The following is a 15130-nucleotide window of genomic DNA, read 5'->3' as shown; positions in this document are numbered from 1 at the left end:
GCACAAGTTTACACTGGGGAGATAAGAAAGGCTAGGCCCCTATAGGGGATTTTGTTATCCAATTACTGCAACCTGACTTTTGGGGGGAGAGGAAGAGTGGTAGGGGGAGGGAGAGAAATGTCTCATGACTCCAATGACATGAGGCATTTACACTCTGCAAGATAAAAGTGCCACTTAGAGCCCAGGAGAGCTAAACCTTCCTGGGTCGGGCTGGGGGCTCAAGCAGAGTCATGGGTTCTCGGGCCCTGAAGCTGTGTGCTCTTTTCTGCCTGGTGGCTCACTCGGTTTCTGGCAGCCCCATCATGAGCCTGGAGCAGTCGCCTCTGGAAGAAGATATGCCTCTCTTCGATGATGTCTTCTCAGAACAAGATGGTGTCGACTTTAATACGCTGCTGCAGAGCATGAAGAATGAGTTTCTCAAGACATTGAACCTGTCTGACATCCCTGCACAGGATTCAGCCAAGGTTGACCCACCAGAGTACATGTTGGAACTCTACAACAAATTCGCAACCGATCGGACCTCCATGCCCTCTGCCAATATCATTAGGAGTTTCAAAAATGAAGGTAAGTTTACATTTTCACTAGCGAAATTTTATTTGGATTTTTCTCATAAGAAGTGATAAGTAGATTTGCGATGCATGGGCACACTGTACGCAGTCAATGCATCTGTCTAAGGGGATGTAGATATAACACACATTTTGGTCTATACCATTTATATGGTTATTTCAGAACCCCCAAAATGTATTAAAACGTCTTTTAATCCAAAGCTGTGACACACCTACTGTTCTGACATCAAAGTGAGGCCTCTTAAAAGTCTTAATTTGGACCCTAAGTAACATAGAAAATTAATGTTGCTATACCTTTCTCTGTTATTTTCCGGGTAGGCCTTTTGGCTTTCAATTAACTACAAAATTTGTGAACTTATGCTTAGAATGAGAATTATAAGAACTCAGACAAAAACCAAACCAAAACAAAACTAGAAAACTGTGGTTTGTGTTTTGCTCAAACCTTGAATGAATTCCCATTTTGTGATCTTATTTATGAAATGTTCAAACTGAATGAAAACTTACATTTTAGGAATTCTTTCAAAACTTTTGTTGTGGTTGATGGATCGTGTATATCCTCGAAGCACTGTTTATAGTTTCTAGGAAATACACATGACCCAGTTAGTGATCCAGTTTACCATTTCTGTGTCTTTATGAAGAACAATGCATAGACTTTAAAATATGGTGGGAAATATCTTTATATTCAGTAACTAAATATAATGAGATGGCAAGTAAATCCTTTGTTTAGTAGAGTGCTACTAAGTAAAAAAAAACCTATATATCTACGGTAGAGGTGCTAAATCTTTAATATTTACTAATTATGGTTTTGTAGTCATTCATCAGGTTTAAGAGAGTGTTTAGATTGATGTTGGCCAAATGTTCTTGAAAGCAGGAAAGGCAGTAGCAAAGAAGTAGCTCAGGATTTGGAATTTTGAGAGCTGGTTGACTTAGTAGTCAGGACACTTAGCTCAGGTTCTCTGAACTCAATTTCCTCATCTGTAAATTGGAAGTGAAGATGGTACCTACATCACTCAGCTGAGCAACTCCAAAGAGGTTACGGATCAAAAAGCACTCCATCTGCTATCAAGTGCTGGACAAACGCTAGTTATTATTAGTGAATTACTTAATATTCTAGTCATTGGAGTAAATGTCCAGTGGGTATTGCTTACTCCCTGAGATACCATTTACCTTTAAATTTCAATTGACTTCCAAAGTTTCTAATATTTAATAGCATATATCTAATGGAAATTGCAAGCTGAATTTACAGATCCCTTCTGGAGACTAGTGTAAATTGAAAATGAACCCCCTCCTTCTGTGGGAATCCTTTCTACGGCTTTTTAGCACCGGTCCCTGAGTGCCTGGCTCAAGGCGTGGGTAGGAGAAATGTGGCTCATGTCCCGAAAAATAAGAAGTTTTCATTTCTCACTTCTGCTGAGGAGGATTTGGATAATCCAAGTCAGGATGTGGAGTTTGCAGAGCTTGTTATTACTAATGATCAGTGAGGGCAGTAGCGCATCTGTCAATGGAAAACCTCTTTGCCCACAACTCTGTCAGGTAGGTGGAAAAGCACAGCCCCCAGGCTCAGAGTCCTACCCTGGACTGTCTTGTTGGCTGCTATTGTTTCTTTTCTGACTCTTTGGATCTGCTCAGGGCAGTTCCCCTAAAAGGCAAAGAAAAAAAATCTTCAAACCTAACTGGGCTGGGGGAAATAAGTGCTGACCTCCAAGGTAGGAAAAGCATGCCTCCAATTTCTAGCACTGCCCGTTCTCACCTTGTATCTTGAGCAAGCCAGTTCTCTGTATTGAGGCTCAGATTCTTCCCCTGTAAAATGAACAAGGTAAAACTATCTGCATCATGGGGGTCATTGTAATAGTTAAATAAGACAATGTTTGCAGAGTACCTGGCATGTTAAATTTGATCAGTAGACATTAATTATTAATTTCCTTTTCCTGAAATGTCACTCCTCCACTTATTACTTACTCCATTAGCTCCCGTACAGAACTTCACAGTGAATTTATTCTTTTAACAGCATTATATGGATATGTGGCATACAATACAGTATACATATTTCAAGTATACAATTTGATAGATTTTGTCATACATAAAGACCCAGTAAAATCATCACCACAGTCAAGATAATGAATAAATCCATCACCACCAGCGGTTTCCTCACATGCCTTTGTAATCCCTTTCTCCCACCACAGTGAATTTTTTTGCCAAAAGTATGCAAGTTCTTTCTTCTTCTTTTTTTTTTTTTTTTTAACTTTTTTATTGTACACTATAACATACATACAAAACAAAGAAAGAAAAAAGCAATAGTTTTCAAAGCACTCCTCAACAAGTAGTTACAGGACAGATCCCAGAGTTTGTCATGGGCTACCATACGATCCTCTCAGATTTTCCCTTCCAGCTGCTCCAGAATATAGGAGGCTAGCGGCCTTGAATATATTTTTTATCATCACAATTGACTTTTTTTCCTTCTTTTTTCGTGAAAAATAACATATGTACAAAAAAAAAACAATAAATTTCAAAACACTACCACAATTAGTTATAGAACAGATTTCAGAGTTCAGCATGGGTTACAATTCCACAATTTTAGGTTTTTACTGCTAGCTGCTCTAAGATACTGGAGACTAAAAGAAATATCAATTTAATCACAGTGAATTTTTAATCTGCACTTTTCTCACAAATGTGGCAACCAGCCTTCTGCCCCATCTTTGGTCTTCTCATATTTCCTGTCTAAAGGAAGTCAATCTCCTCCATTCTCATAGTGGAAAAAGGCTCCTAATTACTTCAGTTTCTTACCCAAGATCTTGATGATCCATTTAGGGCATATGTCATGCCCATTAGTCAATTTGGCTTGGTGCCCAGAATAATCAATTAATCCACATTTTTAAAGAATAGCCTTGGTTTAAAGCACTTAAGAATGGTGACTACCACCCAGATGATCACAATCTATTTGGGGAGATTCATGAATAAAATGAAAACCAAAATACAATAAATGGCAAGTGTCGAAGGAAAGATATAGAGAGTAAATGCCTAAGTGACTCGGAGGGGAGTGAACCTCCAAATAGGAAAGGGAGGGAGTTCTCCACAAAGAGGTGTCAGAGCTGGCCTTGCTGTGAAACTTGAACTTGATATGAGAGGAGAGGACTTTCCAAGGGTCAGAAGAACATATCCAAAGTTACAAAGTTACAGAATACAGCAAAGCAAAGAGGTATTTTGGAAAGTGGTGAAGAGATCAATATACTTGAAATGGGGGTAGGGGTGGGGGTGTTGCATATTCATTCAGTCATTCAACAAATATTAATTGAGTAGATGCAATGTTCCATGTCTTCTAGAAGATGAATGAGAGCTGGGCTGATCAAGAGGTCAAGACCTGGGTAGAGCTGGTCTTGAGAGCCAAGTTAATGAGTTTAAATTCATTTCATAGGCTTATATTTCCCAGTAGCAGTGTGTGAGATGATTTTAGGTGGTACTCAGAGCAAGCTGTCTTATTTAAATAATTATATAATTATTTAAATATTTATTTAAATTATTTAAATATTTATTTAAATAATATTAAATAATTATTTAAATTATTAATGTGACTTAGGAAAAAACACATGAATGAATGCCATTGCTTAGAAAAAGTCTGAAAGAGTTAGCAAATGCAAAAATAATCACATAGAGTTAAAGAAAAAGAGTAAAAGTCTCTATTTAGAACAGAAACCCAGCTGAAATCATGAAGATAATACACAATTGGGGAAATGCTGCCAAAGATGGTAAAGAATTCCTCGATTGATGATCCATGGCATCTTTGGGGTCATGGAATCCTTTAACAATCTGATAACAAATGCCAGATGTGATGTCAACAAGATAGCATTTGGAGATGTGCTGATAAGGTTAAAGGATCTTTTAAAAGGTATTTAATAAAGGGGTGCAAGGGTAGTTCAGTGGTAGAATTCTCACCTGCCATGTGAGAGACACGAGTTCAATTCCTGGTCCATGCGCTCCCCCTCCCCCACCCCAGAGGAAACAACAACAACAAACCAAAACAAACAAAAATTCAACAAATAGTGCTACATTAATGGGGTAATCATGTGGAAAAATAACAAAATGTGACCCCACCATACAGCATGCAAAAAAAGAAAGAAAAAGGTATTTAATAAAAATTCGTAAGTGCTTTGTTTGTGCCAAACTCGCATGTCAAGTGCTAGGGGTGCAAGACTAAGGCAACTAATGTGTACCCAAGTTTACTTTCTCCCATTCCCATAGACAACCACACCCCTCAAAATCCCCACACCCATGGGTCTACAGCTATCTTGATGGCCTAGTCAGGATATTTTGTCTAGAGCAGGAGTCAGCAAACTTTTTATGTAAAGGGCCAGACAAATAGTATATATTTTTAAGCATGGGGGTCCATGTGATTTCAGTGGTAATGATTTAACTCTGCCATTGTTGTGCAAAAGCAGGTATAGACAATACAGAAATGAATGGATGGGGCTGTATTCCAATAAAACTTCATTTTCAAAGCTGGGTATCAGGTTGGATTTGGCCTGTGGACCCTACTTTACCAACCCCTTGTCTAGATGGAGGTTTCTCAGAGAGACTGCTCCCCATCTAGCTAGGTGGGGACATCCATTCATTAAAAAATACAAGTATGAAAAGTCATAAGGTCTTCATTTCTGAAAAGCTTCAAGAAAAAAAGAGACTCACGCACTGTCCTATTTGACAGCTATTCACTGGTTAGAAAATTGGGGGCTTGCCCCCACAGTCTCCTCAGGCTCTCTCCTAATTCTGTAACACTGTGGCTGATAAGCTACTCAAGCAAGGCTGGGTGAGTTTTCTCCTATCCATTAGACAGCCATTCTCCATTTTAGTCTTGGCAGCTTAACTCAATTTAGCATTCTACCATTGACCTTTCAGTATTTTCTGTGTTAGGGAATGTCAGCATTGTGTTTGTTTTCTTTGATCTTCTCTCTGTATCAAGCTTCCTGTGTGGACAGGCCATCTTATTCCATAAATAAGCATCTGTTTTTCGTCTGAGACATACTGCAAATCTGACTTTTGTCTTTTTTCCAGATCTGTTTTCCCAACCAGCCAGTTTTCATGGGTTCCGAAAATATCCTCTCCTCTTCAACGTGTCCATCCCTCACCATGAAGAGGTCGTCATGGCTGAACTCAGACTGTACACCCTGGTGCAAAGAGACCGCATGATCTATGACGGCGTAGACCGGAAAATTACCATTTTTGAAGTACTAGAGAACAAAGGGGACGAGGAAGAGGAAGGAAACATGCTGGTTTTGGTGTCAGGGGACATCTATGGAACCAACAGTGAGTGGGAGACTTTTGATGTCACTGATGCCATCAGACGTTGGCAAAAATCAGGCTCATCCACCCACCAGCTGGAGGTCCACATTGAGAGCAGACTTGAAGAAGCCGAGGACACCAGCAGGGGACAAGTGGAAATAGACACCAGTGCTCGGAATAAGCACGTGCCTTTGCTCGTTGTGTTTTCTGATGACCAAAGCAGTGACAAGGAGAGGAAAGAGGAGCTCAATGAAATGATTGCACATGAGCAATTTCTGGAGCTGGATAACCTGGGCCTGGGTGGTTTTTCCAGCGGCCCTGGGGAAGAGGCTTTGCTGCAGATGAGGTCAAACATTATCTATGATTCTACTGCCCGAATTAGAAGGAATGCCAAGGGAAACTACTGCAAAAAGACCCCCCTCTACATCGACTTCAAGGAGATTGGATGGGACTCGTGGATCATTGCTCCTCCTGGATACGAAGCCTATGAGTGCCGAGGCGTTTGTAACTACCCCCTAGCCGAGCATCTTACACCCACAAAGCATGCGATTATCCAAGCCTTGGTCCACCTCAAGAATTCCCAGAAGGCTTCCAAAGCCTGCTGTGTGCCCACGAAGCTAGAACCCATCTCCATCTTGTATTTAGACAAAGGTGTCGTCACCTACAAGTTTAAATACGAAGGCATGGCCGTTTCTGAATGTGGCTGTAGATAGAAGGGGAGTCCTGTGGCTTATTTAATAACTGTAAATGTGTATATTTTGTGTTCCTATTTAATGAGATTATTTAAAATGAGGGTGTACAGATAACATAGGCCTGCTACCTTGGGAGAATGAACATGTCGGTTTGCTGCAGGAAATGCATATTTTGCTCAACAGTCTAGTCCTTTCCACTCAATATTTCTGCCTAGGGGGTGTTGTTTTGCAATTTATATGGAGGGTAAGTAGAGTGGGTCGGCCATTTGCTGTTATAGATGGCAATGTCAGAAAATGACAAATTAAAAGACGCACAGATTCATATTTTTTATCAATCAAAAGATACATATTTGTGTATGTATGTGTGTACATACATAAACTTATACATATCTTTTGATTTTCTCTATATAGGCAGATTATACTTATCTATGTACATGACTCACTCAAATGTGTATACATTAAAAGCCAACGGTTGCTCTCAATCATCTCTTCTCTGAGTAGGATTTATGTCAAGATAATCCACATCAGGAGTTTAGCCATCCTAGGAAATTTTGCATTTCCTAAATACATTGGGAAATGTACATGTAGCTTTTGTCAGTTGAGTTTCTGCCATTTCTCGGCCTGGTGAAGGAGGCTGCATGTTTGAATGATGGGTATTTGATACGGAAACAGAAACCAAATGGCTCCAGAGAGGTAATATGGGCCTTAGACGTACAACAGCAATGAATGAACTCGGGGCAGAGTCTGGCCAAGGAAGGAAAACACAAAGCAAGGTCACGTGTGTTGGCCTTTCCTGCTGCAGAGGGTACAGGAGGTGGGAGCTGCACATAGAGGAGGGGGAAAGAATACGATTTGCCATCCTTAGATGTGTTCGCAAAATTATACACAGTTCAAACCAGATAATGAAACCTTCCAGACAAAATAAAATTACTCCAGACCGAAGGGAGGAAATCAGAAGGGACCTGTTTGTTAGGCTATCCACTTAATATTTTTCTCTACTTCTTCATAGTTCTGCCTTGCCTCAGAACCTCTGCTTTGGCTCTTTTCTCTTTTTCCCTTTCTCGTTCTTCTTTGCCCTGTTGACTCGTATCCTTCTCCCATGCCTGGGTCACCGTCTTCATTGGACTCCGCCACCCATGCTGTGGGCTGGAAGGGGACGTGTGAAAGCATTTGCTCTTGAGAGGAAAGTGGTTAGTGTTCCAATTTCTAGATTTCCCCTACTCTTTAATTCAATTTGATTTGATTTTTTTTTTTTTTCCCATGGGCAGGCACCAGGAATCAAACCCAGGTCTTCGGCATGGCAGGCGAGAACTCTGCCTGCTGAGCCACCGTGGCCTGCCCTGATTTGATTTTAATAATACATTTCATGAAATATTTTGTCCATGAAAAACACTTAAGTAAAAGAATTAAAAAACAAAAGCAAATTTGAAACAATACAATTTAAGCAAACAAACAAATAGAAATACAAGCAAATGACTTGAAAGCTAAGTCTGAAATTTGGAATCTGGTTTCCTCCATGATAGAAACCACAGCCTCCCCATTCTGGGAACTGGCTATGATTAGCGGTCAGGATGTGTCACTGTGCCTGATAGGATTGGCCCCAGTTTAGGGGGCTGTGGTGGGAGGTGGGGGCGTGAACCTGCCCAGTGATCAGGAGGACTTGAGGCTGCATCTTAACCCGCATTCGGGATCACAGGCTCTGCTCAGGAAAAACCAGAAGCAAAGAAGAACCAAACATTTCCCAAATCACACATTGCACTGGGGAATGTGGGTCCCAGTGAATGCTTCTTTCAGAAATCTTGCCCTTTTTTTTTTTTTTTTAACCCAGGGAAACCTCAGCCTCCCTTTCAAAACACTTTAGATTTATAAACATATTGTACTAAGAAATAGAGGCAAAGAAAGCTATTTTGAAGGATTTTTTGCCTGTTTTTGACATCAGCTCTGTACCTCCATTGCTCACTTGTGTCCAGAAGGCAATCCCTGGGAATTTATTGCCCCCGGAACAGTAGAATTTCAACCACCAGTGTCTATACAGAAAATGACAATTTGAGATGGCCAAGCAACTCAGAATCATTCATTTATGTAATAACTTTCATATAAAATGGTCTGATTGTGCATGTGCATGTGTGTAACTGGCTTAGCCAAGCTTAGTAGCCTTCATGGAATGTGGTGCATCTTTTAAACTCCACGGTACACAATGTATACTCTACAGTACTTCTTAGCCTCTCTAAAGGACACTGTAATAGATATACGGTAAACCTTCGCTGGACGGGACAGCTCTGGTTAGATAAAAATCAAGCAAAATTGTATTTTTATGTCTAAAATATATGACAGTGGTATGCTGGTATATGTTTTAGAGCCGCCAATCTGGAAGGGAAACACACACATACACGAATGCTAACAGACGGAGTTAAGTGGTGTTAATAGTCCACCACAGCTTTTCAAGCCACTAATGTGATGTCAACCAGCTTGCAAAAGTCCTGAAAATTCACCTAACACTCGGTTCTCAGGAGGTGGGCAAGCTGGCATACCTCTGATACTAGCACACTAAAGGGATGGCAGCCCCTGCTTCCATCACGCCCTCCACCAGCTGGGTTAGGCTCCTGGGGAAAACTTGTGAGCATTTATTACCACTGCTTCACTGCAAAAAGAGCTGAAAATCTAAGCCAGCGATGACCAGGCTGCATAGCCCAGGTGTTTCTCCTTCCTCCAAAGTCTGGATGTAAAGCTGCATTTCGTTGGTCTTCCAGGTTTCTGTGGAAAGAGAGAGAGCCATGTTAGTTATTCGAATGTTACTAGTTGCCTTTTAAAATTTGTTTGGCTTTTTAAAATTTGTTGACTTTCTCCTTATAAGAAATGAAAAGAGATAAAAGTAACCTGCCTGCCTTCAGTCCACCTCCCACCAGGCCCTGTCAGCCCATCTGCAGCTCTCCTACATCACTGTATTACATTAAGCTCTGACATTGTCACAATCATAGGGAAGTAGAATTTACCAATGTCTTCACTGGTCATGGAAGGTCCGATATAGTCTTTTTATGCTTTTATGGCAGACTTATCATCATGGGAATTGAAAAAGCTAAATGACCCAGGAAAGAAATCAAAGCAGAGATACTTTGGCAGCCAACAATCAAACTATTCATGTGAAAGTTTCTAGGCTTCCTACTATTTATTGATATATTTATTTTTGTAATATAGTGTAGAATACCAAATATTTTATTTTTATGTTTATAATTCCCTCTTGGATAAAATATTCTTCTGTGCTCTTCAAATAGCATCCTTCCCCAGAGTATGGCTTATTTACAATGTATAGTCTGTATTTTCATCTCTCTCTCTTTTTGCATCCAAATTTCGTGGTATTTTAAAGACCTTTGCCGTAAGCTTGCCATAACTGTATATTTGTGTCTAGCAGGCATGCTGTGAGTGACTTGGAATATTTACTGATTTGTAAATAGTACAGTTTTAACTGAAGTGTAGGCATCACCGAAGACATTTAATCAATAAACTACCATGTTGTTCTATAAGCTGGCATTGCCATTTTAATTATAGTCCTTAAAAATTCAGGCAGGACATAGCCCATAAAAGGCAAGTGTTGTCAGGTTCTGAGGGAGTTTAATTGCTGCTCAGTGAACTCAGGCAAACCCAGGGTCTTTTCATCCCCCAAAGTAAGAGCTGCCCCCTCTAACTATATCTGTTGCCTTCGTTTACCCATCAATTGAGAGATTCAATGAGGCAAATCCATTTGTATTTGCCAATAACTTTACAAATGTCAAAAATGTTAATGAGTGGTTCCCAAAAAGGTCAGCCCCAAAGTGCCTGGTTCTTTCCTTGTGTATAATTTTTGACCTGGGAAATTAATGGAAAAAACCTTTTCTGGAACTGTTAGTAAATGTTTGGCATTCTTGGACTCTATATTCTTCAAGAAAAAGATGCTTCCACGTAAAAGGATTTTAAATATTACTTCCTACTGGATTCGTCAACAGCTCACAAAGTTGAGCGATGTTTTGGAAAACCCGCTTGCCATTTGTAGCATGGAAAGGACGTTGCTCTTATGAGGCATTGTGGCTCTTTTCACAGAGTCAGCATTGGTTGTCCTCTGTCTTTCGCAGTTCTGCCAAGATTACATGTGATGAGAAAGGAAATGTTCTGCATTTTCTCACCCCCAAACAAGCACATTTAACTTCACACATTAGATGTAAGGAAAGTAGACAACACTATGCTATAGCAACCAAAAAAGGGGTGCTAGATGTGGAAATGTTTCCATAGATTAACAACCCCATCAAGGAATGACTGTTGGCTGTGGTCAGTCTGTTTCCATCACACACGAGCACTGATTTTGTGGACATCTGGCCCCATTGTACTGGGGAGTGGATGTGCTCGTGCCCACAAGGTCAGTTTCCACGACAGTGGGAAATCAGCTCAGATGTGGTCCCCGAATCAACTGAAGCATGTTCTTGTGCTTGTGTAAAGCATATTCATTATCTGCATCCAGATGTATGTAGTGATTACTAGACTAAAATGAACATGGAGATACACACATTTTACAGCGTGTTCATAAACCAAGTATGTACATGCAGAAAGTCATCTTGATAAATAAAGTGGACAAATTATTTTGGCAATAATAACGTGCAGGCTAATTTTTCCTTGAAATGAGAGCTGATTTTTTGCTTTTTTTTTCACAGTTTATCTAGATGGAATTAAACAAGTTTGGTCTTGTTACATTAATAGAGCATGATCTGAAGAATGGTAAGTTTTTTAAGCTTCTAAGTGGTCTTGATGGCACCTGGGATCCTGTTGTTACATGGGTCTTTCATTTTACATGACTGTGTAAACCCATAAATGCTGAGGACTTACATGGAAGATAGGACTTACATGGAAGATAGAACTGTCTCCTCTTTGAGCCAATTTCAACAACGTAGAAATATTTCTCTGAATTCTAAATAAAATATAATTACTTCTGGGAAAATATTCAGGCTAAGTTTCACTAAAATTTGTCATTAAACCTCATAGAAGGCATGGGAGGGGCCTTTAGAAGTTTTCCTCCAGCACTCCGCCAAAGGACTTATCAGCTTTTTCTGCTAATGTTAAGTAGAGAGAAGGGAACTCATTACTTTCTTAAGGATACCTATTGCATGTTTACAGGGCTCTGCCTCACTTCTACTCAGTTTAACAAGTCACTGTGGGAGAGACAAAGGTAAGCATAAGTTGTTGGAAAATTCTTCCTTTTGTGGAGCCCAAGTCCCACGTGGTATCCCTCAGGGCCCCCCAGTTCTTAACTCTTGGGGTTGCACACACATGTCTGATCTTTCACCTTTATGACTGTCATGTGCAGACAGCCCTCTTGTCCTCGTTAGGTCCACTGTTTCCCATTTCCTGATGGGGTGTGTATCTGAGGACATGCACAGACACAGCATGTTCTCTCAGCCAGCTGGAAATAGAAGAAGGCTGGCTAGTGCCTGGGCTAGATCTGCCCCTAAGGGGTAGCAGGCCTGGTGGGCAAATGGACCCTGTTGTGTGTTCTGGAAGGAAGTCCATTCCCATGGCAGAAGATGAGATTGGAGGTGCATGAAGACAATCCCACGGGACTAAACTTCCTTCCATCAGAAAACCAGCCTGAACTTCTTTAGATGGAAGCCTCCAGGTCCTGCCGAGCAGGCTGCATCTGGACAGTTGTCAGCAGGAGGCACAACCCTTGTCCCTGGATGAGAACTGAGAAGGCTGCGACAAGACGTCAGTCAGAGAGGAAAGGGAGCTGAGAATCCAAGATGGGGCTTAGTCTGGGGCTGGACTATTGAAGCCTGAAAAAGCCATTCTTAGGATGTGATTTTGAATTCTTCAGCGATCTGTTCTCTCTTCTGTAAAGAATTCCATTTACGGATGTCTCTCGCAGAGCAGCACCTGGAACCATGGTCTCCATGTGATCTGGCCAGAGCGTACTGACCCAGGACCCCCACTTCCCTTGCTCTGTACCGGGAGGGGGCCCTTCCGCCGGTGCAGCCTGGGCTCATATTGGGCAGATGCACAGCAAGTTAGTTATTTGGCAGGATAATTTGTTTACAAAGTAAGAGGGAAAAAAATATTTTCAAATTCCATATTACACATTCAAAAATATATTTCAGGTTCTACTAAGCTCCTGGTGTGAACTGATCTTTGTAGTGTTGCAGGAAAATAATTCCATGAGACTTGTTGCTGCATGTGACGTGAGTCACATGGGTGACAACCCACTTTCGAGGAGAAGTGGCCATTTGTAAATAAGAGGCCTATTTGGAGAAGGTGAGAGCTTGTTAACTTGGGTGGTTATAAATGGATTATGCGATTATCTCCGACTCACTCTCCCAAACTGTCAGTTTACAAGAAACAGTTCCTGCCCTCTCTTAACCTTCTCAGACCATTCACACAGATCCAAAGCAGCTCCTCTCCTCCCAAGAAGAGGGCCCAGAAACACACGGAAAATCCAGTTTGCTTTTACTCTTAAATATGATGCTGAGAATCTTAATTAAAATTTTAGGACACTCAATTCAAGTTAAGATTCTTTGATGGGCAACAGGAAACACCGTTCTGAAATCAGGATTCAGTAGAGAATTTTCACACATAGGACACTGGGCCGACTTCCCTGTACAGCACAGGGATCTTGTTGGAAAAGTCAGTCCTAACCCCTTATTTTTTTCTCCTGCCTAAAATGCATAACATAAACTGACTCATAATGAGAAATCTTCAGATGAATGGAGCTGAGAGCATTCTACAACATAGCTGTTCTGCACTCTAAAAATACTAATCAAAGAGACAAAGAAATATCGAGGAACTGTTACAGATTAAAGGATACTGAAAAACGTACAACTAAATGCAACGTATGATCATGGATTAGATCCTAGACTTGGAAAAAATGTGGTGGAAAGGACATTATATCTTCATTGTTAAGCTCACTGCTGAGCAGTCAACAGGGGGCCCAACTTTGGCAATTACACACTCTCAAATAACATTTATTTTTTTAAAGCTTCTTTAAGGTTATTGTTCTGTTTCTAAAGCTGTGAGAAGTTGTGCAGGAAGAAACTTTCCCCCAGTGCAGTGTGTAAGGGCAAGCTGGCAACCTTAAAAATGAGAACTTTGCCCAATAAGCAAACCTGATGAAAGGATCAGAGCGTGGCAAAGCTGACTTCAATAGATGAGCTGTAACAAAACATTTTCTGAAATAACCAAGCTCAGCACTCCATTCCCCAGAAAGAAGCCTGCTTTACAGGCAATAAACCATCTGTTTCAAGTGTTTAGAAAACGTATCTCCAGTCACTGGTAGTTTAAACTTCCTTATACCCCAGTTCAGTGTTTGATAAGGAAAGAGTGCTAACAGGATGGGAACTCAGTTACTATATTAAGAAACTCACTCAGAACAAAAACCAGCCCCTGTGCAGTTATTTTGTTTATGCTCCAGACCAATCTGTCTTAATAACATAATATTTACATGAGACCAGCTCCTGTTACATCTTTTGCTGCAACTGCCACATGTTCTGTTCGTTGTTTTTGGGTTTTTTTTTTCATTTAAAACCTGCAAAAGCAAAATTGCAGAATATACCTGATCGAGATGTAAATGTAGAATCACAACATAGCATGCCAACTCCCAAGAGCCAAGCCCACCTGCTTTGTGCAGTTTGTGATCAGGTATCAGGTTTCCAAATAATATAATTCTTTTTTGTTTTCAGTATAAATATGCCCCAAATATTGCATGGAGCATATATATCTTAAAAACTATTTGTTCTTTGTCTGAAATTCAAATTTAATTGGGCATCCTGTATTTTTCTTTGCTAAATCTGGTACCCTTAGTCAGTTACTGCTTAAAAGGGTTGCTTCAGTGGAAAAAGCCAGAGGAAAATCGAGCAATCTCCTCTCCATTCTCAAAAGGACTAGTCATAGAATCACAAGTCAAACCTGCCAGCAGGGTTCACTGTTGAAAGACAGCTTTGAGATCTGAGGTTGAAATCCACTTGAAGTGGTACCTGGTATTAGAACCCAACAGCACTGCTACCTGAAAGACATCATTACCCCACTTTACATATGCAGAAACTCTGCTACAGGGCTAGCAGCCATACACCAAAAGTCATCAGGCCCGGAAGTGAAATTGGGATTTGAAGACAGGCACTCAAGCCCTTAGCCACTATGCCCTGTGCCCTTCTACTCAAAACTACAAAAAGCACTAAATGTTCACAGCCATTTTCCCATGAAATCCATTTGTCCACAAACTAGAACCCCCCAGCCCTTAAGGTGGAGATAGCAAGTGAGCCTCTCGCCTCAGGCCCTGGACCACTTGGGCCTCCCTTCACCTCTCCCCCAGGTCCCCTCTCACCTGCTGCTTTCCTTTCTTCTTCTGAGCCACGCTTCACTACTCCATCTTTGAGAATTTTCTCCTTGTGGGACAGCTGCTGAGTAAGGCCAGGGTCCCTCCGCCTGCCCTTTCTCAAAATGCAAGTCCCTTTAGGTTGAGAATTTGCTGGCAGTTCTGCCTAGAGACAAACATGGAGTGCTGGAAGGGATAGATGCAGGGCACACGCACAGGTTGCACAGGTTGACACCCTTATACAGTCCTCGAGGCAGACGTTTGATCTCTGAGTCTTC

At 41.0% G+C, this 15130-nt stretch overlaps 1 protein-coding gene across 1 annotated transcript; it reads left to right on the top strand.

Annotated features, from left to right (window-relative positions):
• The first annotated feature begins 191 nt into the window (after positions 1–191).
• Positions 192–6769, top strand: BMP10 (bone morphogenetic protein 10). Its single transcript, XM_077135095.1, has 2 exons — positions 192–564; positions 5610–6769. Exons 1-2 carry the CDS (start codon positions 231–233, stop codon positions 6548–6550), a joined length of 1275 nt encoding a protein of 424 aa, XP_076991210.1. The 5' UTR covers positions 192–230; the 3' UTR covers positions 6551–6769.
• Positions 6770–15130: the final 8361 nt, after the last annotated feature.

This window comes from Tamandua tetradactyla, chromosome 17 (assembly GCF_023851605.1).
Source record: "Tamandua tetradactyla isolate mTamTet1 chromosome 17, mTamTet1.pri, whole genome shotgun sequence".
Lineage (NCBI taxonomy): Eukaryota > Metazoa > Chordata > Mammalia > Pilosa > Myrmecophagidae > Tamandua > Tamandua tetradactyla.
The sequence above is the reverse complement of the archived record's forward strand: the minus strand, read 5'-3'. Positions and strand labels throughout refer to the sequence as shown.